The sequence below is a fragment of the Coenobita brevimanus genome, chromosome 34 (genome assembly GCF_032717465.1).
Source record: "Coenobita brevimanus isolate Jiangsu-jjx chromosome 34, ASM3271746v2, whole genome shotgun sequence".
Classification (NCBI taxonomy): Eukaryota; Metazoa; Arthropoda; class Malacostraca; order Decapoda; family Coenobitidae; genus Coenobita; species Coenobita brevimanus.
The window spans coordinates 8058783-8086111 of NC_136987.1; the positions used below are offsets into that span (position 1 = coordinate 8058783).

Consider the following 27329-nt stretch of genomic DNA (forward strand, 5'->3'; position numbering starts at 1 on the left):
ACACAGCCATGTGAACCTCTCTGTTTACTGGGCCATGGGCAGGCACAGTACTCAGGTCCAAAGTTTCCTATACCTTTCCCAGAGGAAAAAATTGAGGAAGGGTAAACTCTTATCCCCACTACTCTCCCATTTTGCCTTCAGGTTCATAGGGATTACAGGAACAATATTTCCTCCATTCCCCAGGGAAAGGGCGTAATGTTACCATCCATCGTAGTTTAAAAATTCCTGGATTAAGGAAAACCGTTAAGCTTGACACTTAGCGTAGCGCCACCTGTCGGTAGCATTACAACAAATGATTGAATGACAGGAACTAAATATACGTGTCTGAAGTTAGCGTAAGTAAAAACTTCGTTAATAATTTGAAGAATTTAATGATCCTCGTGTGGTCAATAGGTATTAATCAAAACCTTTTTCTTGTCCCTCCCCAGTGTTGCAGGTATGGGTCTGACAGGGCTGTTGTGGCGGGTGATGGCGGTGGCGGCTGTTATGACTGGCATCAGTGAGGCGGAAAAACACGACAGACCCAGGCTTGACGTGGCAGCCAAAGTGCAGCTGTGTTCCCTGCCCGCCCACCACCACGCTGCCCACACACACCAGGTCGTGCTGAATCCTGATGGCGTGTTCACAGTGTTCTGGACACCGGACCTTGACAAGCAGGTGTGTGGGCCAAGAGGTCGTTGTCTGAATTACATAGAAGGCTTAGTAGCATCTTTGTCTCAGAGATTTATTTTGGATATTATACCTTCCCCAGGCAGCTGTGTGGGACAAATCCGCTCAGTGAAGCTGGCTGGACACCCAGCTTACCCCAGAGAAGTTAAATATAGTACTAATGCACAGTGACTGTATCCGACCCAGTTTACTAGGTATGCAGTTAACAGTTCTCCCACTTTCCTGTTTTCCCTTGCATTGTTTTCTGCATCCTACCTCACCCCATCCTTAGGTGGAAAAAATAGGTCAGGACGACGACAGTGATGACTGCATTTCTCTTGTTACATATATAATGTTTTTGTTTTATTCATATGAATTACTGCAGTAAAACTTGCTACACTGCCTATAGCACAACATACTAACAGTAACAATGATGTTGTGTCAACATTATTAGCACTTATGCCTGTCTCCAACCACACCCCCTAAGGGGCAGTTCACAGCCCACCTATTTTTCCTCAGGGATCTGTTCTCCCATTGACCAGTTTTCCCCATGGACTCATTTTTTGCCAAGAACCTATTATCTCGTATGAACCTATTTTCCAGACTGACCTATTTTCCTTCAAAAACCTTTTATTTCCCCCATGGACCAATTTACACTATCTCCATCTATCTATCTATAGCCCGACGCCCTAATCCCGCAAAGGGTGGCCGCAGACAAAACGCCTCCAAGTTGCTCTGTCACCCACCATTTGACTACCCTCCCCCCAACTCACCCCCCCTCCCTCATATACCTCTCAACTCCATCCCTCCACCTCATCCTCGGTCTACCTCTCCCTCTCCCTCCCTCTACCTCACCTACATACACCCTCTTAGTCAGTCTTTCATTCTCCATTCTCTTCACATGTCCAAACCACCTCAGTGTATTTCTCCTAATCTTCTCAACCACATCCACATTCACCCCACAGCGTTCCTTCACTTCTTCATTCGTCAACCTGTCCCTTCGCGTCACTCCATATGCTCCTCTCAAGTAACTCATTTCCACTGCTCTCACTCTTGACTTGTTCCCCTCTTGCAAGGTCCATGCCTCGCTTCCATACGTCAGGGTAGGGATCACAATACTATCATGCAGTGACTTCTTAACTTCTATACTCACCTCCCTATTTCTCATCACTGCTTTCAGTGTACCAACAACCTTCCTTCCCTGCTGTACCCTTTCACGCACTTCATCCCCCAAAGTTCCATCCTTACTCATCACACTACCCAAGTACTTGAATGCACTCACATTCTCCATATCCTCACCATCCAACCTCACTGCACACTCTGTGACTTCATTCCTCTCATACACCATAACTTTACTTTTGTTTACATTAACTTCCAGATTCCTCCTCCTACACACCGTCCCAAATTCATTCATCAAACCTTGCAACTCCCATTCATCTTCACTCAACAGTACTGTATCATCAGCAAACAGCAACACCGGAAGCTTCCAAATCTCACCCTCATTCATTAGAGCCACCCCCACATCCACTGCCCTACCGTGCACCTCCTTTACAACCCCATCCATGTATATATTAAACAGCCATGGAGACATCACACAACCCTGTTTCAGTCCCACATTGAGATCAAAGAACTCACTCAGCTCACCATCCACTCGCACCGTAACCCTAGCTCCCTCGTACATACTCTTCACAGCACTCAACAATTTCCCCTCCACTCCATATATTCTTAATACCTTCCACATACCTTGCCTATCTATTCTGTCATAAGCTTTCTCCAAGTCCATGAAGGCAGCATACACTTTCCTTCCCTTCTCTAGATACTTCTCCACTAAACATCTTAGAACAAATATCTGATCTACACACCCTTTTCCCTTCCTAAATCCCCCTTGTTCTTCTCCAGCTAGCTCCTCTGTCATATGCCTAATCCTATCAATGAGTATTCTCCCATATATTTTACCAGTCACACTAAGTAGGCAAATACCCTTGTGGTTACCACATACTTCTCTCTCTCCTTTTCCTTTGTATAAAGGAACAATTATACCTGATTTCCAGTCTTCTGGAACCCTTCCCTCATCCCAAGCCAATCTACACAACTTCCATATCCACTCCACAACAATCTCACCCCCATACCTAAGCATTTCACCACACACTCCATCAATTCCTGGGGCCTTTCCCAACTTAATATTCTTCATCGCTTCCACTACTTCCGCCCTACTGATCTCTTCCTCCCTCCTCTCATCTCTTCTTCTCCCAGCCATTCCCCAACCACTTATACTCGCACTGCTCTCACGCTCCACATTCAACAAATCCTCAAAGTGCTCCTTCCATCTCCTCAGTTTCTCTCTCTTCTCCACCAACAATCTATTATTCCTATCTTTCACTCCCCTACTATTTCCCCTTTCAAACTGCCTTACTTTCTTTACCTCCTTCCAAAACAATTTCTTACTCTCCCTTCATTTCACACTCAGATTCCTCCCAAACTCCTCATCCACTTTCTTTTTACTCTCCTTCACCAGTCTCTTAACCTCTCTTCTCCTGCTCACATATATCTCTCTCTTCTCTCTCTCATCTTCTCCCCTACCTCTACTCGCTAACCATTCACTATATGCCTACTTCTTTTGTTCCACAGCTCGTTTCACCTCATCATTCCACCATGCTGTCCCTTGCACACCCTTGTATCTCCTCCTCACTCCACAAACCGCCTCACACGCTGTGCCTATCTCTTCCGTGAATATTTTACATACGTCTTCCACCCCTTCCATCTGCTCTAGCTCATACCTTCCCAGTCTTTCTTCCACTATGCTCTTATACTCTGTCATTTTCTCACTATCTTGCAATTTCTCCACTCTTCTCACAGGAGTTGCTTCCTCCTGTCTTCCCCTTCGTCTCCTCAACCACTTTCTTTGCAGCTCTACCTTGACCATCACTAAGTGATGGTCCGAGACTCCATTCCCCAACCCTCTCCACACTCTTGCATCCAACCCTTGTCTTCTCATTCGCTCATCCACACACACATAGTCTATCATTGCCTTTCGTTCAACAAGTTCACCATCCATCCTCCTCATTACTCTCCATGTATACCGGTGGATCATCTTATGCCGAAAGTAGGTGTTGGCTATTGCCAACCCCTTACAAGCACAGATGTCCACCAAAGCACTTCCATTCCCATCTACGTCAGCTGGCACACCCCACTGACCAACCACTCCATTCACTCGTACATTCCCAACTTTGCCATTCATGTCTCCAATCAACAGCACTCTCTCGCTCCTCTCAAACTTGTCCATACACGCTTCTACACTCGCCCAAAACTCATCTTTCACTTCTGCCACTCGATCCTCTGTCGGGGCATACACACATACAATCACCCACTCTTGTATACCTACTTTCATCCTCACCCATACAATCCTTGCACCCACTGTTCCATACTCTCTTATATTCTCCTTCCACTTCTTGCTTATCATCAGACATACTCCCTCTCTTGCCCTCTCGTTTTCATTGACTCCCGCACATATACCTAATCCATATTCCCATTCTCTCACCCTTTCCCCTTTCCATTTAGTTTCAGTCAATCCACATATATCCACTTTTGCATCCTCAAGCACCTGAACAATCTCTCTCTCTTTGACTTCATCAGTCACTCCTCTCACATTCCACATTCCCACCCTAAGAATGTCCTTCGTCCGTTCCTTAGTCGTCAACGTATGGTCCGTCCGGGTCCGAGGCGCTTTGTTCGCTTTTTTAGTTAGTTCTTTTTACGGGGTGGGGCACTAACCCACCACCAACCCTTTTAGTCGCCTCGTACGACAAGCAGGGATACTGGGGGAGTATTCTTGAAACCTCCCCTACCCCCAGGGGGTCCAATTTAAACCATGGACCTATTTACACCATGGACCAATTTACATCAGAGACCAATTTACACCATAGACCTATTTACACCATGGACCTATTTACACCATGGACCTATTTTTACCATGTGCAAATTTACACCATGGACCTATTTACACCATGTGCAAATTTACACCATGGACCTATTTACACCATGTGCAAATTTACACCATGGACCTATTTACACCATAGACCTATTTACACCAAAGGCTTTTACACCATGGGCCTATTTACACCATGGGCCTATTCACACCATGAGCCTATTTTCACCATGGGCCTATTTTCACCCTGGCCTATTTACACCATGGACCAATTTAAATAATGGACCAATTTTCACCATGGACCTATTTTTGCCCTGGGCCCATTTATACCATGAACCTGTTTACACCATGGACCTATTTACACCATGGACCTATTTACACCATGGACCTATTTACACCATGGACCAATTTACACCATAGACCAATTTTCACCATGGACCTGTTTATACCATGGGCCTATTTTCCCTCTGAACCTACTCTCCCCATGGGCCTACTTACACCATGGACCTATTGTCTCCATCAAACTAATTTCTCCATGGACCAGTTCTTCATTGAAGGACCTATTTCCCTCTTCAGGCTATTTTCCCTCATGCACCTATTTTCTCTCCATGGGGAAAAACTGAATCCCCAAATGGACCTATTTTCTGCCATGGACCAATTTCCCCCACGGATATATTTTTACCCGTTGAGCCTGTTTCCACTTGGGCCCATTACCCTGAAGGACTGATTCACTCATGAACCTGTCTTCCCACGTGGACCTATTCCAATCAAGGATCTACTTATCCCATGGACCTATTCCTCAATGGACTTTTCCCCCCCTCCACCCACCAACCCACCTACCAACCCACACACCCATCCACTCACTTAGTGCAGTTTGTTTCAGCAGTATCATGACTCAGCTCGAGAGAGAGAGAGAGAGAGAGAGAGAGAGAGAGAGAGAGGTCTTCACATCATGGCAGTATAGATGGGAAACATATTTTCACTATCACTGTCAATATTAAAGAATAAAACAGTCACAGTAACCCTGTAAAGGAAAGTGTGTTGTGGTTTTGTTACTGTGAACTAGTTATTGCCTTCCTAATTAGTGAATATATGCATGGAACGTTTCTTTGATCATTTTAGGTATTTATCCTATTTTCATGCTTTCTCTCTCTCTTGTTCCAGAATCCTTCCTACTCTGTTATTTAATGGGATTCAGGATTAGTATGGTCCTGGAGAGAGTATGGTATCCTGAGAGTGTGATGGTGGTCTGCACTTCAGCCTGTAGTCCACTGGGTCCACATTCAGACGAACCTAAGCTAAAACCAGTATAATTATAAGAGTTAAGATAATGCTGGTGCTACTGTATCTGTGTTATGTGTTTCCTGTTACTGTGGGAATGATATGCTTTTGTTGGTACTGGTTAAGCCCCACATTATGTTTATCCTTTCACCTAAACGACGTCATTTATGTTATATTCTTGCTGTCTCCAGACGATTTCACTCAGTTTAGAAAGGATCTCTAGTAGCGACGGGAATAATTTAAGCTACATGTAACCTCTCCAGTTCGAAAGGTCTTTGGTAAGTTGTATAAAACCTGTAAAAACAAGCCTTTAGCAAAGACGCATCTCCACCATTAGGTAAAAAACTATATAGATATGCACTATTAAGTATTACAAATTCATATATAGAGGGATAAACTAGGACTCGTACACTATCTCTCTTTAAGAAGTGAAGATGATCCAGCAAGTAGTTTCCAAGACTCAGCTGTTTACAGATTAGTTTCTTTACATGGAAACAGCTCGTAAAATACAATGTGGCAATTTCATATACAAGGACATAACCTAGTATTCATACTCTATCTTTCTGTGAGATATGAAGAGAATTCAACAAGGAGTTTCCAAAATATAACAGATTGTTGATTATAAGGTCATTACTCGTAAAGTACAGACAATATGGCAATTTCACATATGTGGGGATCAACTACGACACATACTCTAGCTTTGTGTGTGATCTGACGATAATTTACCCAGTAGTTTCCGAGATACAGGCCCGGACGGAAAGGCGGACAGACGGATAACACAAGACCGACTTTTCCTTATATGGTCATAGCTCGTAAAGTACAGACAATATGACAATTTTACATATACGGGTATCAACTACGACACATACTCTATCTTTCTTTGTGATATGAAGCCAATCCACCGGGTGGTTTCCGAGATACAGGCCCAGACGGAAAGAGGGACAGACGGACGGACAGGGACGATTCCTATATCCTCACCATGTGGAATAACGGTGGGGATAACAAGAATAAAATGCGAAAGATGTCATTAGACTCAAAAAGTTAAATGTTGTCCTCATCTGTACTAAAGACGACTCCCATTAATACCAATCGACTACTTGATAATCATTAAGGCAGACAATCGGCGTTTGCTAAATATGAATTGTCAACTATTTGTTTGGTAGACAAGCACATGTTATGTTCCATGGCAACTCATCACGAACTCGAATTTCCCTGACGGAGCTCCGCAGGGCAATACATGCATGATATTCCTACACCCCAGCTGCCCACAAACACTGTCTCATATTCAGATACCGGTATCATAACAACCACAAATCGCACTACAGACACAACCTGTACACTCCAACTGGACTACCTCAACACACTGCAAACTCGGGTCTAGAAGAACCCGCTAACGATCGCCCGATGCAGATCCACCACAACACTCATCACCAGCAGTAAAGATGAACAGAGGTACTGTACTCCCCTCACACTACACTTGGCAGTATATGCCACACACAACCTCGACTAAGATCCTTGGAGTGACATATTTATGACACCGGACGCGAACATGACATCAAGAGACGATGCACCCCCAGACTCAGTACACTCAGGACAACTACAGGGCCAGACTTTGGGCAATAAAAAGACATCGCCTTTACTCTACAAACGATACATTAGATCAGTAATGCAATATGCCTTCCAAGCATGGGCTCCCATCCTATCTAATACTTATTGCAGCACCTTGCAAATCATACAGAACCACGCCCGACGCATCACCAATGGCTGGACCAAAACCACTGCCACAGCTCACATTCTGAAACTAAAGTCCTGCCTGTCAGAATTTACCTTGATATGAGAGGTATGTACACAATTCCATGTAGCAGTCTGTGCCAATACACAACGCCCCTATCATTACATGGCAGAGACACACAACACACCCTGGCACATAGAACAATCACCATAAATAACAAACTTTCTACAACAATATCCCACTTCCAGACAATCCAACACCACCAATGAAGAAACACTGTACTATATACTCACTTACGTGCAAGGCAATACCACATCTTGATCAGAACGCTATATTGCAAGCCCCGCATCCTGACATCCACCCATCAGACGTGCACTTCAGCAGATCTGATCGAGATCAATTACCTAGGTTTAGATGAGGACATAACCCAGCCCTGTTTACCTGCCAGGTCAGCTATGGGCTGGGTAGAATCACAGATGACACGTGCCCTGCTTGTAGAATAGGACCATACAACATAACACACATAATGAAGCACTGCAGCACATGCCACACAAAGACGTATACACAATATCACCGGTGTAGGACACCTATAAGACAACCCCATAGGAACAAGCTGCATACCTGCGGTCGATGGGTCTGCTCGAACAGACGGGCCAGGGTTGAGCAGCAACAACAAAAACTACGTCTAAAGACCACAATATTAGAACTATGAAGATAAAACTGTGGTAAAGCCCTCAATTACTGACGGTAATATTTGATGCACGAGATGATAGAAAGTATCTGAACTTTCTGTAACATTGTAATGTGGGATGCAGGCTAATCACATCGGCCATTTTCAAGTATTCCATAAGTGACCGTAGAAATCAGGGGCTTGCTTTTAATCTAATATTATGCTTGCCGCTGACGTACTTGAGCATCTTTTTCAGCCTAACAGCAGACGATTTTGTTCAGCTGGGAGAGAAATCCTAGCAGTTGCTTCGAAAACCATCTCGAGTGACTCTTTCTTCGCTCTTGGTACGTCAAAGAATCAAATTAGGATAACACAAAATGATTCTGTTCATCCCAACAGTCGAATGGTTAAGGCAGACAAATCAGTTTCTGGCGTGTCCATGTTTCTCTAGAGGTATATCGTGAGAGATACATACCTGCACCTGTGGTTGGCTGAGGTTCATATTCTAGTCGAACGGAATAATAAATGTCGCGTTGCGTTTCCCCTGACAATGTTGCTGTGTTAATTTATGCCTTTTTTTGGTATTGCTAAGTGTCTCTATCACTGATGGGAGGTCGTGTGGGAAATCCATGCTGGCGCACGTGGCTAGCTTGGGGTCGTGTTTCCGGCCTGTGTCGGGATGGCTGGTGTGTTATAATTTCCCTGACAATCTTGCTGTGTCGATGTTATGCTTCTTTTGGCATTCTTAAGTACCAGTGTTCCCATGCAGGAGGTGGTATGGGAGATCCATGCTCGCACCCTTGGCTGGCTGGGGTTCGGGTTCTCGTCTAATGGCGGGATGACTGGCGGGGACATGATCACCGCCTGGGTGAAGGACGGACGACTGTTCCTGCAGGACCGCCACGGCGTGGGCGAACTCACACCGCCCCTCGACGACCACGCTGACTGGCGGCCGCTGCACGCACGAGAGAACGACACGCACACCGTCCTTGTTGTGGCTAGGGACATCAACACCTGCGACCCGCACGACTACGTCCTTACGGTAAGTATGTGATTGCAGTTACTGGAAGGGACTGAGTAGGCCCACGGTAAGGAGATACCAGATCGATTTACCTGGGCGAACATCAGTACAAAGTTGAGCACACTTGACATGTGTTGCTGTCTCTGTTGTATGAATGTCGGGCAGTGTGTAATTATACTGTATAGTTGAGGTGTAGAGCTACATACTGCACATGTGTCACCTGTAGAGTTAAGGAGGTGCCACACGAGCAGTTTTGTGGCAGATTTTCTCAGGTAACTCGATGATGGCAGTAGCTTTTCATAGGTTGCCTGTGGCTGTAAAAGCTTGTGTTAAAATATTCCCTTGAAAGTTATCAAGAGATGTTGCCAGGACAGTGTTGCTAGAAAAGGAAATGCCAGAAAACCTGCTCGTGTGACGCAATTTGACTTTTCTAGTTGTGTTTCTGAGTTGCCTGTGGGTGAGGGGTTTTGCTCTGAGTAGGGGCATACAGTTTTATGCAGGTAGTTTAATGTTTCTTAATTTTGTTTATTCTTATCACCAGTCGATTTTTTTGTCAAGTTTAGGAGAGACCACTTGTATTAAAAGATTCAACGACGGCAATATACAACCCGTCTTCTTGGAAAAGTCCCTCCTGATCTGAATAAAATAATCGAGCAAGAATAAAAAAGGAAAAAAGATATAACTGGACTGACGGGACTAGACGCTGTGCCAAATTTTCTATGACAGAATGAGACTGTGCGGCTGCTGTACGCGTGGGGAGACAGCGACCCTAGTGACGAACACCCTTCCTACCACTGTCCTCATCGGGGAAACAGGTACGTCACTGATGTCATGTGTTTGTCACTTGGCCAACAACTATGCTCAGGTTATACTATCTTGGCGTAAACTTTCATGTCTCCAAAATGAATGCTGAACTGTAAGTATACATTAGCACTAGAATGTGATGCCTGTCACAGAGAAATGCTATGGAAGGAATGTAGAACCGTAGCACTGAATTTTTCTACCACTGACTTATGCGAAATTAGCTTCAAAAGCATAAAAATCTGGGCCAAGTTAGAGTAAACAAAGTATAGTGCATTTTCACCAGTCCAGGCTGATTGGGACAGTTTCATGGGAGTTCTGGTGAAGCAGCTCAACCTTTCCAGACTGGACTACTCGTCCCGTCTCCTGGGCTGAACTGACGAGCTGTATTATTTTCGACTGCTGCTTGTACACAAAGCTGCACATCAGCACGAAGCGAAAAGGGTAGTTTTTGGTAGGGGTTAAAAAGCTGATAGCATAAAGACTGTCAATATGTTCAAAAGATAAATGGTAAAACAAAAATGGATTTCACATAATTGACAGCCAGTGCTAATGTGGTAAGGTGATAATTATAACGCAGTTTCTTAATGAAATTAATTATCACTAAGACTAAATTGAAGCCACTCATTTATTCCTAAACTAGTGGAAAAATCATGTCTGGAGAAAAACATAATTTTTTAAATCTCTATCTATATATCTATAACCCGACTCCCTAATCCCGCAAAGGGTGGCCGCAGACAAAACGCCTCCAAGTCACTTTGTCACCCACCATTTGACTACCCTCCCCCCAACTCACCCCCCCCTCCCTCATATACCTCTTAACTCCATCCCTCCACCTCATCCTCGGTCTACCCCCTCCCTCTCCCTCCCTCCACCTCACCTACATACACCCTCTTAGTCAGTCTTTCATTTTTCATTCTCTCCACATGTCCAAACCACCTCAGTGTATTTCTCCTAATCTTTTCAACCACATCCACATCCACCCCACAATGTTCCTTCACTTCTTCATTCGTCAACCTGTCCCTCCATGTCACTCCACATGCTCCTCTCAAGTAACTCATTTCCACTGCTCTCACTCAAAGGAATATAAAAAGTAAAGACGGTAGCAGCAAGTATTTCTCAGTAGCAATTCCTCAAGGATGAGAACTGTAACACTGGTTTAAGTTAATTCTCTTTCATTCTTGCACTAACAGCGTGTGGTCAGAATCACAGTATTATGAATGATGGTGAACAACCACCAAATTATTATAAAGTAGAAGCAACCGTGCATTGATAACTGACATTAATAATTTACCGGACGTATTATCTTTCATTATTTTTTTTACATAATTAATTGCTTCCTCTTTCTTCCCACTTGATTCTCCCATTCAAAAGGAGCAACATTCAGGGAAGGACTAGTCTCAGTCCATTCTCACAAGCATCTAGAGAGGCCCCGACAGTTTAGATCCAGCTGAACTGATCCAAAGAACCTGAAAATTTTGTCTCACTATAATCGTATACATTTGTTTCTGTCTTCCTGGTTTATATGCACTACTGCCATGAGTCTTCGATGCTAATAATTGTTGTTCTATGCATTTTTGTGAACTTTCATCGTATTATGTTACAATGAATGTTTTGTACAGTTTATCCCGTCTTTAGACCTGCATACCCTGCCTGCCTATGTGTGCCCTCATAAGCCTTTATTTTCATCAGGTTTGCCTATGTGTTGTTGCCATTCTACCAGGAGACGGTGCCAGAGGATGCGCAAGTGTGGCGGGTGAGTCAGAGTGCCACTTTGCCACATACGCAGGACACATGCTACTGGTGCCACGTTGAGAAGATACCAAAGTGGCAAAAGAAACACCATTACATTGGGGTGAGTCCTGTCGCTGTATAGACACAAATGGAACGCATGACAACAGAAGCCCGTGTCCCAATCGGCAATAAAATCAGAGTATACAGAAATATTATTACATTCTGAAAAAAGTACCGGAGAGCAATGTATTCTTACTTTCGTGTTCTTCCTGTTCTTTATCTTCTTCTGGGCGAAAACTTTGATTTAAACCTTTTCCTCACTTACGTTACCTAGTGTACAGTACAATGTCCGCTTTCACAGGCTGTACTCTTTCATCCCATCCAATCTTATTTACCCAGCCCCACCTTTTCGTAACTCCTGCCTTTCAGTAAATGCATGAACGAATGCATCAATAGAAAATAAAATTATATATATATATATATATATATATATATATATATATATATATATATATATATATATATATATATATATATTAATGATGAAAAGAGGGGCAACATTTGCAAGAAAATCATGATATTTCCCAAAGTTTGTTACTCACGCGCATATACATGTATATATTTGTAACTTATATGGAAAGAATCACAGACCAATCAGAGTAGGAAGCATATTCAGACTGAACTCACCTCTATCATAGCCCGTTCGAAAATACGGTACTGGCTGCGTTTTGCCACGATAGGGTCTCAAAGCCAGCAGTCTCATATGATCCTTGCCGTGTACAGCGGATTCGTTTTTTTTTTTTTTTTTTTTTTTTTCGTTGATCTCGGGTTATTCAGCCATTCTGTTACACTGTGGTATTAAGCTGCAAACTATTCCTTCACCATATAAAGGATAAATTGCACTTCTTGTTCGTGCATACCTATCTCTTTACCTACTTACTTTTCTTCCTACCTTACCCCCCTGCCTGCCTCCCTTACTACCTCCTTTCATCCCTACCAACCTGTATTCCTACATACCTCCCTGTCTGCTTCCCACTCCACTTCCTTACCTACTTACCAACCAACCTACTCCCCTCCCCTAACTCCCTTCTTGTCTACTTACCTCCCTCCCGACCTCCTTACCTCCCTGTCTACAAGCCTACATACTTCTCCACCGTCAGACTTTCCTGCCTACTCACAGCTCTACTGCCTCCACCACTGATCGGGGCAGCGACGCAGGCCGGTATTTAGTGCTTTTGGACATTGCCAGTTTATAGTGGGTTGTATCAAAATTGTGATAAGGGCATAAATTATTGCACTCTGACATCCCTTACAGATTATAGAGACAGTTGTGGTCACTGTGACTATGGGCATGTCCACCAGTGTGACAGGCGCACACCGTCAGATGGAGAGGATTCACTCAACACTTCGGTCTTCTAAATCGGTCCATTACTGCGTTTCCCTTGACAACGGCCTCTAGAGCACGGACGAAAGAACGGACTGGAAACTGTCATCCCGGCTCAGCTTCCTTAGGTCCTCAGACTTTATCTCTGGAAACCCGTCCTTTTATTGGGATGGGTGTTTTTTTAAGGAATTGCTGAACGTGGAGGATGGAAGTAATGCGAGTATAAGTGGCTGGGGAATGGCTGGAAGAAGGAGGGAGGTGAGAAGACAGGAAGAAATCAGTAGGATAGAAGTTGTGGAAGCAATGAAGAAAGTTAAATCAGGGAAAGCCCCAGGAATTGATGGAGTGTGTGGTGAAATGCTGAAGCATGGGGGAGAGATAGTAGTAGAATGGATGTGGAAGATGTGCAGATTGGCCTGGGAGGAAGGTAGAGTCCCGGAGGATTGGAAGTCAGGTATAATTATTCCCTTGTACAAAGGAAAAGGGAAAAAGAAGTGTGTGGTAATCATAGGGGCATTTGTCTTCTTAGTATAATAGGAAAAGTATATGGTAGGATACTTATTGACAGAGTTAGAGAAAGAACAGAGAAATTAGTTGGAGAAGAACAGGGAGGCTTTAGGAAGGGAAGAGGTTGTGTAGATCAGATATTCATTCTCAGATCTTTAGTGGAAAAGTTTCTAGAGAAGGGAAAGAAGTTGTATGCGGCTTTCATGGATTTGGAGAAAGCATATGACAGGGTGGATAGACTAGGATTGTGGAAAGTGTTAAGAATATATGGAATAGATGGGAAGTTGTTGAATGCTGTGAAGAGTATGTACGATGGTGCGAAGGCTGCAGTGCGTGTGGATGGGGAACTAAGTGAATTTTTCTCTTTGAAAGTTGGGTTGAAGCAGGGATGTGTCATGTCTCCATGGTTGTTCAATCTGTACATGGATGGGGTAATAAAAGAGGTACAAGGTAGGGTAGTGGATGTTGGAGTGGCCCTGGTGAGAGAGGATAGTGTTTGGAAACTCCCTGTACTGTTGTTTGCAGATGATACCGTGTTGTTGAGTGAAGACGAAGGGGAGCTGCAAGGCTTGGTGGATGAGTTTGAGAGAGTGTGTAAGAAACGGAATCTAAAGGTGAATGTAGGGAAGAGTAAAGTGATGGTCTTTGAGAGAGGTGAAGTCAGTGAATGTACAGCGAGGTTGGATGGTGAGGAATTGGAAAATGTGAGTACGTTTAAGTACTTGGGTAGTGTGATCAGTAAGGATGGAGGTTTGGAGGGTGAAGTGCTTGAAAGGGTACAGCAGGGAAGAAAGGTTGCTGGTTCTTTGAAAGCAGTGATAAGAAACAGGGAAGTGAGCATGGAAGTGAAAAAGTTACTACATGACAGTATTGTGATACCAACTCTAACGTACGGAAGTGAAGCTTGGACGTTGTTGGAAGGACACAAGTCAAGAGTGAGAGCCGTGGAAATGAGTTATTTAAGAGGAGCCTGTGGAGTCACATGGAGAGACAGGCTGACGAATGAGGATATAAAGGAGCGTTGTGGTGTTGATGTGGATGTGATAGGAAGCGTTATGAGGAACACACTGAGGTGGTTTGGCCATGTGGAGAGGATGGAGGGTCAAAGACTGACGAAGAGAGTGTATGTGAGTGAGGTGGAGGGGGAGAGAGGGAGGGGGAGGCCGAGGATGAGATGGAGAGATGGGGTGGAGAGGTATATGAGAGAGGGGGGTGTGAGTTGGGAGCAAGGGAGTGAAATGGCGGGGGACAGGGCGACTTGGAGGCGATTTGTTTGTGGCCACCCCAAACGGGATTGAGGCGTCTGGCAATAGATAGATAGATAGTTTTTTAAAGTCTACCAACAGACTTTGGGTGTTTTGGTGTCTGATGATTTCACGCTCGACTTTTGGTGGTTCTGTACCCGTCTTTTTACACTCTGGAGGATATAAAATACATTCAAGGGTTCAAATTGAAAATATAAAAATTGTCTCGAGGTATCAGGTCCAGATACAGTGTATGCATAGTAATTTTCAGACTAATCAACCCAGAAATAAAGTAACGAGGCCATGACAACATGTGGTGGTAAGAACAACAAAAGTAACACCAAAAAGACAAAGAAAAGAACATTGCTTTGGGAAATGTAACAGAACACTTCCTCTCGGGATAGGCAACAAGAAAACAAACGCACACTGCGCTCATATAGGTTTACTTAACGTACCACAATGCAAGTAAAGAAGACGATGATGACGAAGAAGAAAAAAAAAAAAAAACTTGGAAAGTTTAATATGAAAGGGACTAACTTTTTGCTCATGGCTTTATACGAGTAAGGTTCACCTGCTCAGTGACTGGGTTTGATGAACACTGAGCTACCTCAGCGGACCAGAAGTTAATTAAAAACAGCGGTCTTAAAGTAAGTCAAGTTAATTTTAATAAAAATGCTTTCACTGACTACATTTAACCTGAACTGATTATGCACTTGACCTAAAGTAACCTTGAAGAACATAAATTAACCTGATTGTGCCCAGACTTATTTAAATTACTTAAAATGACTAGAATGAATGTAAGCAAATATGAATACTGCTGAATGGATGTTAATGGGTGCATAATTTATTTATGGGTGCATTTACTGTATATTCATGCGTGTATTTTGTTCATGGTTTTATTATATCTACAGTTCAGCTTGAAATACGGGAAGAACGCTCGCAGTAACCTTCATCACATTGTGGCGTTCGAGTGCCAGACGCAGAACGGGACTGATTCAAGCCGGATTTTGGAGCAGTATGTGGGACACCCGGGCTATGAGTGCCACACACCCAATATGCCAGGTAGGTACTGTACAACTCCTTGACGACGAAACAGTGACACTGCCCTGTCCCTAGTACACGCACATCTGGTTGCTTCTTGCCGACGGGTCATGAGGGTGAGGAAGATGAAAGCAGACAATGGTAGTGAGGGGATAATGGCAGGATGAGGTAAGGGCAGCATGGAGCAGAAGTGATTCCTGGTAGGGAAAGAGGGGAGAGCGAGAGAGCTGCTTTACAGCTATTTGTTTTCATGCAGACTATTATGAAACACACTGACTTGCTATGATTTTTGTGGATCCATGAAAGCTAGAGAAAAGTATTGCAAAAACCAATACCTAACTGTAGCTGAAAACACCCTCACCACCATTTCACGACTCATGTTTGCTAAGCGATGCGTGGGGTACGTTACTGGAAAACGACATTCTTCGGGTTTTGAAACATTGCGCAGAACAAAAGCGTCACCTTCCGGCAACCTTTTCATTAATTTTAAACAATGCATTTTTTTCTTTTGCATTTTTTTTTTTTTTATGGCAGTAGCTTCGGTGATCGAGTCTGTTTGTATAATGTTAACAAGTTATCTCAAGCACACCTGATCCTATTCTAATCAAACTTGGCACATATACTGTGGGTGGGTTTGGAAAAGAAGTAATGGCTTTTCTGTACTGGGCAATCAAACGTCACGGTCACAGGCCAAGGTCAAAGTTCCTGGTACAGTGTCGTGGCGCAGCATTAGCTACCTCACTCATATCTTTTCCGTTTATTTATCAGATTTATCATATACACTGTGTAGTGGTTTGGGAATACCTTATTTGATTTTGAACGAGAATGAGCAGAATCTAAGGTAGCGGGTCAAGGCCAAAGTTGTAGGTGCAGCATCAGGGAGTGGGATTATCTCTTAATCAATAATGCAATCTGAATCAAACTCGGCACATGAGTTCTCCGGCTGTGTGCAAGGAGGGCCAGTGTCTAAAAATACCACATCTGAGTTACGCTACAGAAGTACCATCGTAAGTGACGCATTGTTCAATGGTAAAAACACCAATCTCTTGACTCATTGGGGAGGGTTTCACGTGTACCTTACAAACGTACAATGAAAACCTGAATTTATAACAGAGTTTAGCATCTTCTTTTACTACCCTTGATAAACGAGATTTCTGGACAACGGCCCTCCTTGGACTCGGATGGAGAATTGTGTGTGGGGATGCAAAGAAGTAATCATGTTTTGTATAGCTCGATGGTAGGTCAAGGTGGAGGTAAAGGTCAAGGTCTGAATGCAGGGTCATGCTAATTGTCTCAGAACTTTTTACTTTACTGGTTAAATAGCTGTGAATGGAATTTGCTTCTCCATTCTCTGTCCAGTTTTAATGACTTTCCAATAAGTATTCCCCTATGGAATTTCAGACAGTTTGGTGGTGGAAAGTCGTCCTCCGTGTTATTTCAGTGTTTACACAAACTCCTTTTCAGAGGGTTCATTTCTTGTACTCAATAAGCATTATTCTTTTCCTTGTTAAAGCTTCAGTGAGTAGGTAAAGAGCACTAAAATACTACCCTTTCCAAACACACAAACTATTTCATTATCTTGTACGGTTAGTGATTATTTTTCAGATATACAGTATAAGTACATAAAAGAGACACATCTTTTTTTCTTTACCTATTATCATGTCTTATTTTGGTTCTTAGTTCTTTAAACTGTTTTTCTGGACATAATTAATAAAGATACAAAGACGAAACGGATAGCATCGCTTTGAAAACATTCATATGGGTAACTGCGTGCATTACTTAACCGTGAACTGGGTGGAGGAACTATGAGGGTGAGATGAGACAGTGGTTTGATCATTGTTAAGTTACCAGAAATATCAGCTTCAATATTTGGATGGGAATTTGATTTACATCTGATAATAACCAGGTAATGCACTTACATTTGTATGGAGTGATGCCTTTGCCATGTGCAGTAATTAGCAATATAGTTTCAAAACATAGTCACGCACGAGGATAGTGCTGGCATTGCAATCTTGTTCTTGTTCAGGAATTGACATGATCGTGCACTCTCATATGACAGACTGACTGCAGTACTCGTATGTTTCAAATCAATTAAACCATATCTCATCAATATCGCCAGCCTCATAACACTACTTCAGACGTAAGTGGTGTGGCTTCAAGGTCTCCCATAAAAGAAAAGAAAGACCTAGATTTAGAAAATACTGTGTCACTAAAGATGGGCCACACAAACGCTCACCGGGATTTAATTCCTATAATTCTTGGCTCTACCTCCTGCAAAGACCTGACTGCACATACCCTTATTATTTATATTCAGTGTATCTATGCAACCACAGTCATATATCACTGGGCTGATTCTGTCCCCCCCCCCTCCCTGAGAGTGTGTGTGTGTGTGTGTGTGTGTGTGTGTGTGTGTTCTGGGATTCACTTCTATATCCATAACTGTGGTTAGGTCTCGGAACTGTCACAAGGCCTGTACACTTTCCAGCTGGCCTCGAGGCCAGGGCCAGTTTTGGAGGTAGATGCCAAGGTCGCGTCCGAGGCCACGATATGAAGGCCAGGCCTCAGTCCCAGGCCAAATTCACACCTATGATATGTCCGTTACTTTCCTCCTTGACACATCATAAGTAAATCGTCTGTGGGCAGAGAAACATACGTGTGTCTCTCAATATTCGTCAGCAGAGTAAAAGTAATGCAGAAAAGGGGAACTTTTGTCCTGGACTGTACATTTGTGTGCCATAGTTTCTGCTCACCGTCTAATCCTGCCACTGTCTAGAGGGAACACATCATAAGTAAATCGTCTGTGGGCAGAGAAACATATATGTGTCTCTCAATATCCATCAGCAGAGGAAAAGTAATGCAGAAAAGGGAGAAGTTTTGTTCTTGACTGTACACTTGTGTGCCATAATTTCTGCTCAACGTTTAATCCTGCTGTAGCATTTTAGTTATGGGGATATTTTAGTAGGGGCTATGCCAAGGCAAATGGTAAGGATAGATAAACACAGATGTGCTGGGAAGAAATAGACAGGGCAGTGATTATTAACTTGGAACAATACAGAGTTACTGCATGACTTCAAAGTAGTACAAGGCAATTACATTTACAGCATGTGTAGATCACTAAAACGGATAAATAATTACAGACTAAAATGTGAGCAATGAATTTAGTTTGGAGCGGGAGTGCTGAGCTGATGTGTTTACGTGTATTCCGCATGTAAAGTTGTATTGCGTGGCCAGATTTACCAGGAGAGACGGAGAGTAAGGTAGGTAGTCAGCCCGGTGAAGTTGAGAGAAAAAAGAAGAGCAAGCTAGGTCGCCCGATCAGTTTTAAGCCCCTTAATGAGGTAGGCAGAGCACCGGTATGCCTAGGTCGACCGAATAGGCAAATTTGATTGGTTTAGGCACCACTACAGGTGAGGAGGGAAGAGAAATTGAATATAACTGGTAGTGACACTGGTACAGGTGAGGAGGGAAGAGAAATTGAATATTATTGGAAGCGGCACTAGTACAGATGAGGAGGGATGAGAAATCGAATATTATTGGTAGTGGCACTAGTACAGATGAGGAGAAATGAGAGATTGAATACTATTGCCAGCAGCATTAGTAGCGATGCTAAGTACGTGAACAAAGTGGGGAAAAGCCACGAGGGAAGGAAACCACGTGTGTGGGTGAAATGCGGAAAAGCCAAGAGGGAAGGAAACCATGATTTTACTCAGCTTGGGAAAGACTGTTTAAGCTGGAAAGATTTTATTATAAAATTTCACGAACTGGTTTACTACTGTGGTACTCTAACCTGAGTCGCCTGGCAGTAGCACGAACAGAGCAGAAAAAGAGGTCCTCAGGCTAAAGAGGTTAAAACTTGAATCGAGAAAGAGAAAACAAGCCCCAGATGTTTGACGATATTTTCTGAACCATATGACGAATACAGATGACGAAGATTTAGATTTATACCTGTCAACTGTTCGAGGGTCACTGTGACAAACAGTCAGTGTTTGTTGTTTCAGTTTTGGGCAGAATACGACCCTGTTTTTTTTTTTTTTTTTCTTTTTGGCTAGTTGCATCACGCATCCATTATTGCAGGTACACAGTATCTGTTTAGCAACGCACTCACCGGGCTTTTTTCTACAATCAGTAAAAGAAAACTATTATCTGATTCTTCCAGTCCTTCCTGTATCCCGAAGGTCGCCTCAGGATCTATGTTAGTGTGCATTTCCCTTTGCCTGTGACCACCAGTATTCTAAGCGCAAAGTGTCCAAGCATCTCGAAATGAATGGCTTTTTAAAATGGATTTTTGTTCTGTAAAGAACAACTCTTCTGCAAACTTCAAGCCTTTGGCTTTTCTATTTACCTCCAGGTCCCCATCTGTAATACTGGGTGAACAAGGACAATGTGAAAACAAACGGAGTGAAGTAGTCTGACCAGACTGCGCACTGTAATTTGGGATCCAGGCTAATCATATCTATCACAGGCATTCTATAAATATCTGTCATAAATTAGAGTCTTGGGTCTTGCCTTCCCGTCTCTGATTAAAACTTTAAGCACATGTCCTTAGTTATGTGCAAGATTACTGTTATGCTTTTATCTTCATTCACACAGCTACTAAACACTTCATAGCGACAGTAGAAGTAAATTTAGCTTCCTTTCTGGTCGTTCTATAGCTGCTGTTGTAGACGGCCATCGTTCTTCTCCTAGATCTGTCAACAGTGGTGTTCCTCAGGCCTCTGTCCTATCACCGCTCTCTTTCTTTATTCATCAATGATCTTCTAAGCTGTACATCTAATCCCATCCACTCGTACGCTGATGATTCTACCCTTCACCTTTCCATTCGGTTCCCGCAACGTCCATCTCAACAGTTCTTCAACAAACAAGGGATGAGGCTATGGCACACCTAATGTCTGACTTGGCTCGTATCTCTGACTGGGGTAAAAATAATCTTGTTGTTTTTAATGCATCAAAGACTCAGTTTTTACACCTATCAACCCATCAGAATCTTTCACAGGAGTACCCACTAATATTTAATAATATCCAGCTCAATCCTGCATCATCCTTGAACATGCTTGGGGTTTCATTCACACGGGACTTATCTTGGAAAGATCATATTACATCTCTTGTAAAATTTGCTTCCAAGAGATTAGGTGTGCTAAGCCGACTCCGTGTCTTCTTTACCCCTGCACAGTTGTTGACTTTATACATGGGTTTTATTCGCCCCTGTTTAGAGTACAACTCTCTTGTGTGGGGAGGCTCCCCACATACAGCTTTTCTCAATAGGGTGGAGTCAAAGGCTATTCGTCTGATCAACTCTCCTCCTCTTACTTGCTCCCTTCAACCTCTGTCTCTTCGCCCCACTGTTGCCTCTTTATCTCTCTTCTATCGCTACTTCAATGGTCACTACTCCTCTGAACTGTCTGCTTGCATCCCTCCAACTCTACGATGGGCGTGTAGCACCCGTCTAGCAACAAACTCTCATCTCTTTTCTGTCCAACTCCCAGTCTTTCATTTATGCAACAGGTCAGCTCTGAAACTGTCTCCCTCTGTCTGTATTTCCTACTTCCTATGATCTCCAGTCTTTCACACGCAGTGTGTCCAGGCATCTCGAAATGAATGGATCTTGAATTTGGCACTCCTTTGTATTGTTTTTGTTTTTTTTCTTGGAAGGAGCGTTCATGCGAGCTCAGTCTTTGGTTCCTTCTTCCTCGCATAAAAATAATGAAGGAACACACACACACACACACACACACACACACACACACACACACACACACACACACACACACAACTGTTCCTGATAATAAACAGTTACGAAGCACCTTCATAACCAAACTAGAATGAAAATGAAAAAAAAAAATATTCCTGATATTCCTCGCGTTTGGAGACTTTCACGAAGAAAAGTTAATATCGTTTATGAATTCTTCCTCAGAACACTTCTACCAGTGCAACCGCTTCCTCATCGTCTGGGCCATCGGCAGTGAGGTAAATGATCTGAGGCGAACAGAAATGACGGCAGACAAGCGCTGAAAACATAAGTGGGAAACACTGGTCCTTTTCCCTTGTTTTCACGTAATAATATCGCTTTATGAGTCTAGTTTGTCTTCGTTTCTGAGCGCCTTAGTTGACCACTCCTTGTACAGATAACTGAAAACTGCTATGGTATATTCTAAACCCTGTGATGAGGATAGCAATTTTGACTTATTATATTCTCCGGATGGTTGTACTCAACTTAGCAGTGGCTTCTCGTCGTCTAAGGGTTCAGTAAATAACCATACTTTAGAATCTTTAGTCTTTGTCTATAACCTTGAGCCTGTCTAGTATTGTCTATCTGATTACTGTCAATTCAGAATAAAGAGGGTAGAGTTTTGTTAATCTAAATTTAGCCCGTTAAATATGAGGGTGTAATTTTACCTTCTTCTTGCTATAGTTGGTTAATATGTATTCAGTATAAGAGAATCCCTGGCGTTGAATATGTTAGCAATAATCCTCAATAACCACTTCAGCACTATGGCGTTCTGTGTTCCATTTTTGTTTCCACCGGTTGACTTCAGTTATGTTCAGCTAAGTATTAATTCACACAAAATAAATATATGTCTCATCTACCGTCCTCCAGCACAGTCAACTGAGACAGATGAAAAACTTTATGATCAAATTGCGGAAATTTGTTGTCAAGAGGATAGCGTAATTTTTGGAGACTTTAATCTACCAGTAACAAAGTGGGGTGAACCACTGACGGCACACTCAGGACAAGAGCTTTATACGAATCTTCAAGAAAACGCCCTTTCCCAACACGTAGAATACCCAACGAGAGGAAACTAGACATCATCTTGACTACAAATGATAACCTAGTCAACAACGTTGAAATAGGACCTGAATTTAGTTCCAGTGATCATCGAATTATACAGTTTAATATTACTACTGAAAAAGTAAAAGAAACGGAGAGCAAAGAAAAGGTCCCAGATTATCGTAGAGCTAATTTCAACAGGCTCAGAGCGCTACTTGCAACTGCAGATTGGAATCAAATGTCTGAAACCGATGACACAAACCAAGCATGGGAAATATTCACCGAAAAATTTAATGAAGTGGTAAAGTCATGTGTGCCACTACGTAACAGACGTCCAGCTGGAAATAGTAAACCAAAGTGGTGGTCCAGTGAAATAAAAAGTAACTTAATAGCCAAAAAACAGGCATACCATAAATATAAAGCTACACAAAATAATGATGATAAATTACAGTACGATAATCTACGGCGCATATCGAAAAGACTTATTAAACAAAGCAAAAGAGCACTGGAGATCCACATTGCTAATACGTGCAAATCAAATCCTAAAGAATTTTACAGTTACATTAGAAAGAAAAAGGTTATGACTACATCAATAGGTCCTCTAGAAACAAACAATGGCAAACACACTGAAAATGAGGTCGAAATGGCAAACATTCTTAACGATTACTTTGCGTCTGTTTTTACAGTAGAAAACACCACCAGAAACCTACTGTTACCCACAAACCAAGCAAATAGCACAGTCCTTAGTAACTATGCTATCCATAATAATGATATCCTTTCAGCCATAAATAGTACGGACATAAACAAAACCCCTGGCCCCGATAAAATATCACCGAGAATTCTCAAAGAAGCAAAACATGAGTTACTGCTGCCACTCTCTGTCTTATTCAATAAATCATTAAGTACTGGGAAAGTTCCACGCGAATGGAAACTAGCAAATGTAACACCAATTTTCAAAAAAGGAAATGAGTCGCACCCAGGAAATTACAGACCAATCAGCTTAACATCAGTAGTGTGCAAGTTAATGGAAAAAATCATAAGAGATAAAATAGTTAATTATCTAGAAGAAAATAATATAATTAAAGACTCGCAACATGGATTCAGACATCGTCGTTCATGCTTAACTAACTTACTGGACTTCTTCCATGATGTTTACAAATCATACGATGACTCAAGAGCAGTAGATATAATTTACCTCGACTTTCAGAAAGCATTTGACACTGTCCCTCACAAGCGTCTCATGAGAAAAATAAAAGCACATGGAATAAAAGGAAAGACGCAAAAATGGTTACAAGACTGGCTGTCAGACCGAAAACAGCGAGTTGTGATAAACGGAAAGGAATCCAAATGGCGTAATGTGATCAGCGGCGTTCCCCAAGGCTAAGTACTTGGACCGATACTTTTTATTATTTATATAAATGACATTGATGAGGGTCTAAATTGTAAAGTATCCAAATTTGCAGATGATACTAAAATAACCAGTATAGTCACTTCAAAATTACAGTGGCAGCAGTTACAAAATGACCTTAATACTTTAGCAAGCTGGGCAGAAAAATGGCAAATGAAATTCAACACAGAAAAATGTAAAGTACTTCATATTGGAAGTAACAATGTCCATGCAAATTACAAAATGAACAATATTCAGTTATCAAGTACAGACAGTGAAAAGGATCTTAGTGTGATAATATCAAATGACCTAAAACCAAGCAAGCAGTGTACCGATGCGGTTAAAATTGCAAACAAGCTAGTGGGTTTTATTGGAAGAACTTTCGAGTTTAAATCGGAAAAAGTCATACTTGCCTTGTACAACTCGCTAGTGCGCCCCCATCTTGAGTATTGTGTGCAATTCTGGTCTCCGTACTACAGAAAGGACATTGAAAAATTAGAGAAAATTCAGCGAAGAATCACAAAAATGATACCACGACTTAGAAACAAACCATATGAGGAACGCCTTGAAGAACTTAAATTATTTAGCCTAACGAAGCGCAGGTTAAGAGGGGACCTTATTGAAGTTTTCAAAATCATGAAGGGATATGACAACTTAGACATGAATAAATATTTTGATATAGACTGGTCAAGTCAAACCAGAAGTAATGGCTGCAAAATCATGGGAAAGCGATTCCAAACCCACGAAGCAAAATACTTCTTCTTTAACAGAGTCGTAAATATCTGGAACAGATTACCCTCAGATACCGTGAACAGTATCTCAATTGAGACATTCAAAAACAAATTAGACAAGTATTTGCACGAAAATCCTCAGCTGACTCTTTTTCTGTCCGAATAACTTGCTTTTATAGCTACGGTACATGTAAGTTCATGCCCCATTAGTCTACAAGACACCCCGTAAACAATGTACCCGTACATAGTGTTGCGTCACGATATTATACATTTTCAATTTATTCGGTGCAAACAAAGCAATATAAGCACAGATTAGGATCTGCACAGATAACCCTGAGTTAACGGTCACCACTCTTACTTTCGACCTGTGATGGGCTGTGGATCACTGAGGGTCCATGTTAGTCAAGTGACCACCATCGGGATTTTTTTAATGTACCAGGGGTCACTGCTTCAGGATGAAACTTGTGTACTTGTCCCATATGGGAGAGTTCCCTGTCTCAGTGGAGTGAACGGAGCTAGGGCCTGATTGACTGCTGCCTACCTTAAAAGCGCCAGGCGAGGCTGCCGCACCACCCCTAAACATCCACACTGTGCAGTCCCCTCGTGTCTACAGGACACCCCGTAAACTTAACATAGCGTCACGTCACGTCATTATACGTTTTTCGATTTACCCAAAGCAAATGAGGTAATATACAGTAAGCACAGATTAGGATCTGCACAGATAACCCTGAGTTAACGGTCACTACTTTTACTTTCGACCTGTGATGGGATTTGGATCACTGAGGGTCCCTGTTAGTCAAGTGACCACCATCGGGGATTTTTTTAATGTACCAGGGGTCACTGCTTCAGGATGAAACTTGTGTACTTGTCCCACATGGGAGAGTTCCTTGTCTCAGTGGAGTGAACGGAGCTATTGCCTGATTGACTGCTGCCTACCTAAAAAGCGCCAGGAAAGGTTGCCGCACCACCCCTAAACATCCACTCTGTGCATTGCACATCCACACTGTGCACTGTGCAGTCCCCTTTTATCTAAGACACCCGTCCTATATACTTTTCAATCTCCCCAGTGCAAAGAAAGCAATATAAGCACAGATTAGGATCTGCACAGATAACCCTGAGTTAACGGTCACTACTCTTACTTTCGACCTGTGATGGGCTGTGGATCACTGAGGGTCCCTGTTAGTCAAGTGACCACCATCGGGATCTACATAATGTACCAGGGGTCACTGCTTCAGGATGAAACTTGTGTACTTGTCCCACATGGGAGAGTTCCTTGTCTCAGTGGAGCAAACGGAGCTAGGGCCTGATTGACTGCTGCCTACCTTAAAAGCGCCAGGCAAGGCTGCTGCACCACCCCTAAACATCCACACTGTGCAGTGTGTAGCTTCCACGTTATGTCCACAGACTTCCCATTAACTCAATGTAACCGGTTTATAATGTCATGCCGTAACTACTATTTTATTTGTTTACTTTCTCTTTCAGGTTACTCTATCGGGTAGCTTATAGATAAAGTATTATAGAATGTGACTTTTCCTTTCCAGTGTTTCCTATAAAATTTCCATGTCAGTTTTTCCATGCTGCATGGTGGTTTTTCTCACTTTTTCCTGGAGGGTTTGGTGGTGGGGGGAGCCTTCTTGCTTTACTATCCTTATCCTTCAACATGTAGAGTTAGATCTTGTAGTCATAGTTTTCTCTAACAAGCAGCCTCGAAAGGACCATAAGGTCTGTTGCTGTTTGCTTTCCGGTGTGTAATCCTGTGTGTAATAAGAGAATTAGTGTTGAAATTTCTATTACTAAAATAATTTTCGAGTAGATTACTTAAAAAAATTTCATTCTTTGCTATATTCTTTGGTCATAAAGTGAGGCCAACCATATAACAGTCGTTCTTAAGGGGCGTTTGTCATGGCACACATTACTCGTGTCAATAAAATTGCTGTTACTTCTTTGTTTACGGTGCAATGTTGTTCATTTGAAGGGTAATTTACTCTTAATTTAAAGACAAAAAATCTAATTGTGATTATTCATCCACACAACATGTTTTGAGCGAGAAATTATTTAATCTTAAATTCTAAAAGTTCAAAATCTGTGTCGTACATATAAGCAGGAGAGTTTAAATGGTTAAAAAGGCATTTTTTCTCTTGTGCCCAGAATTCTGAGTAAAATGGTTTTGGAATAAACAAAATTGATCAACAAATAGCCAATTTATGGAAGATTTTGTATTGAAACTTAGTTTTTCAGGACAGCCCACTGAAAGATGACAACACATTTTGTCTTATATTCTGATTTAATTCACCTAGACACATGAAATTTGACTTGGAAATGCTATTATGAGGGTGGAATATTTTTTAATTTTGGTCAATAAATAGCTAAGTTAAACCAGATTTTTAAAGGATGGCTCACTGAAAGAGGACAACTCATTTTGCCTTATCACCTGGTCTAATTCTCCTTGACACATGA

At 42.4% G+C, this 27329-nt stretch overlaps 1 protein-coding gene across 1 annotated transcript in view; it reads left to right on the forward strand.

The window, feature by feature from the left end:
• Window positions 1-456: 456 nt before the first annotated feature.
• Window positions 457-27329, forward strand: part of LOC145396065 (DBH-like monooxygenase protein 1) — a 64698-nt gene continuing 37825 nt past the window's right edge. The window contains exons 1-6 of the mRNA XM_080269530.1: window positions 457-657; window positions 9026-9298; window positions 10004-10092; window positions 11771-11933; window positions 15859-16009; window positions 21900-21952. Of these exons, the coding sequence (XP_080125656.1) occupies window positions 469-657; window positions 9026-9298; window positions 10004-10092; window positions 11771-11933; window positions 15859-16009; window positions 21900-21952 (918 nt within the window). The 5' untranslated portion in view covers window positions 457-468. The remainder of the gene's footprint in view (window positions 658-9025; window positions 9299-10003; window positions 10093-11770; window positions 11934-15858; window positions 16010-21899; window positions 21953-27329) is intronic.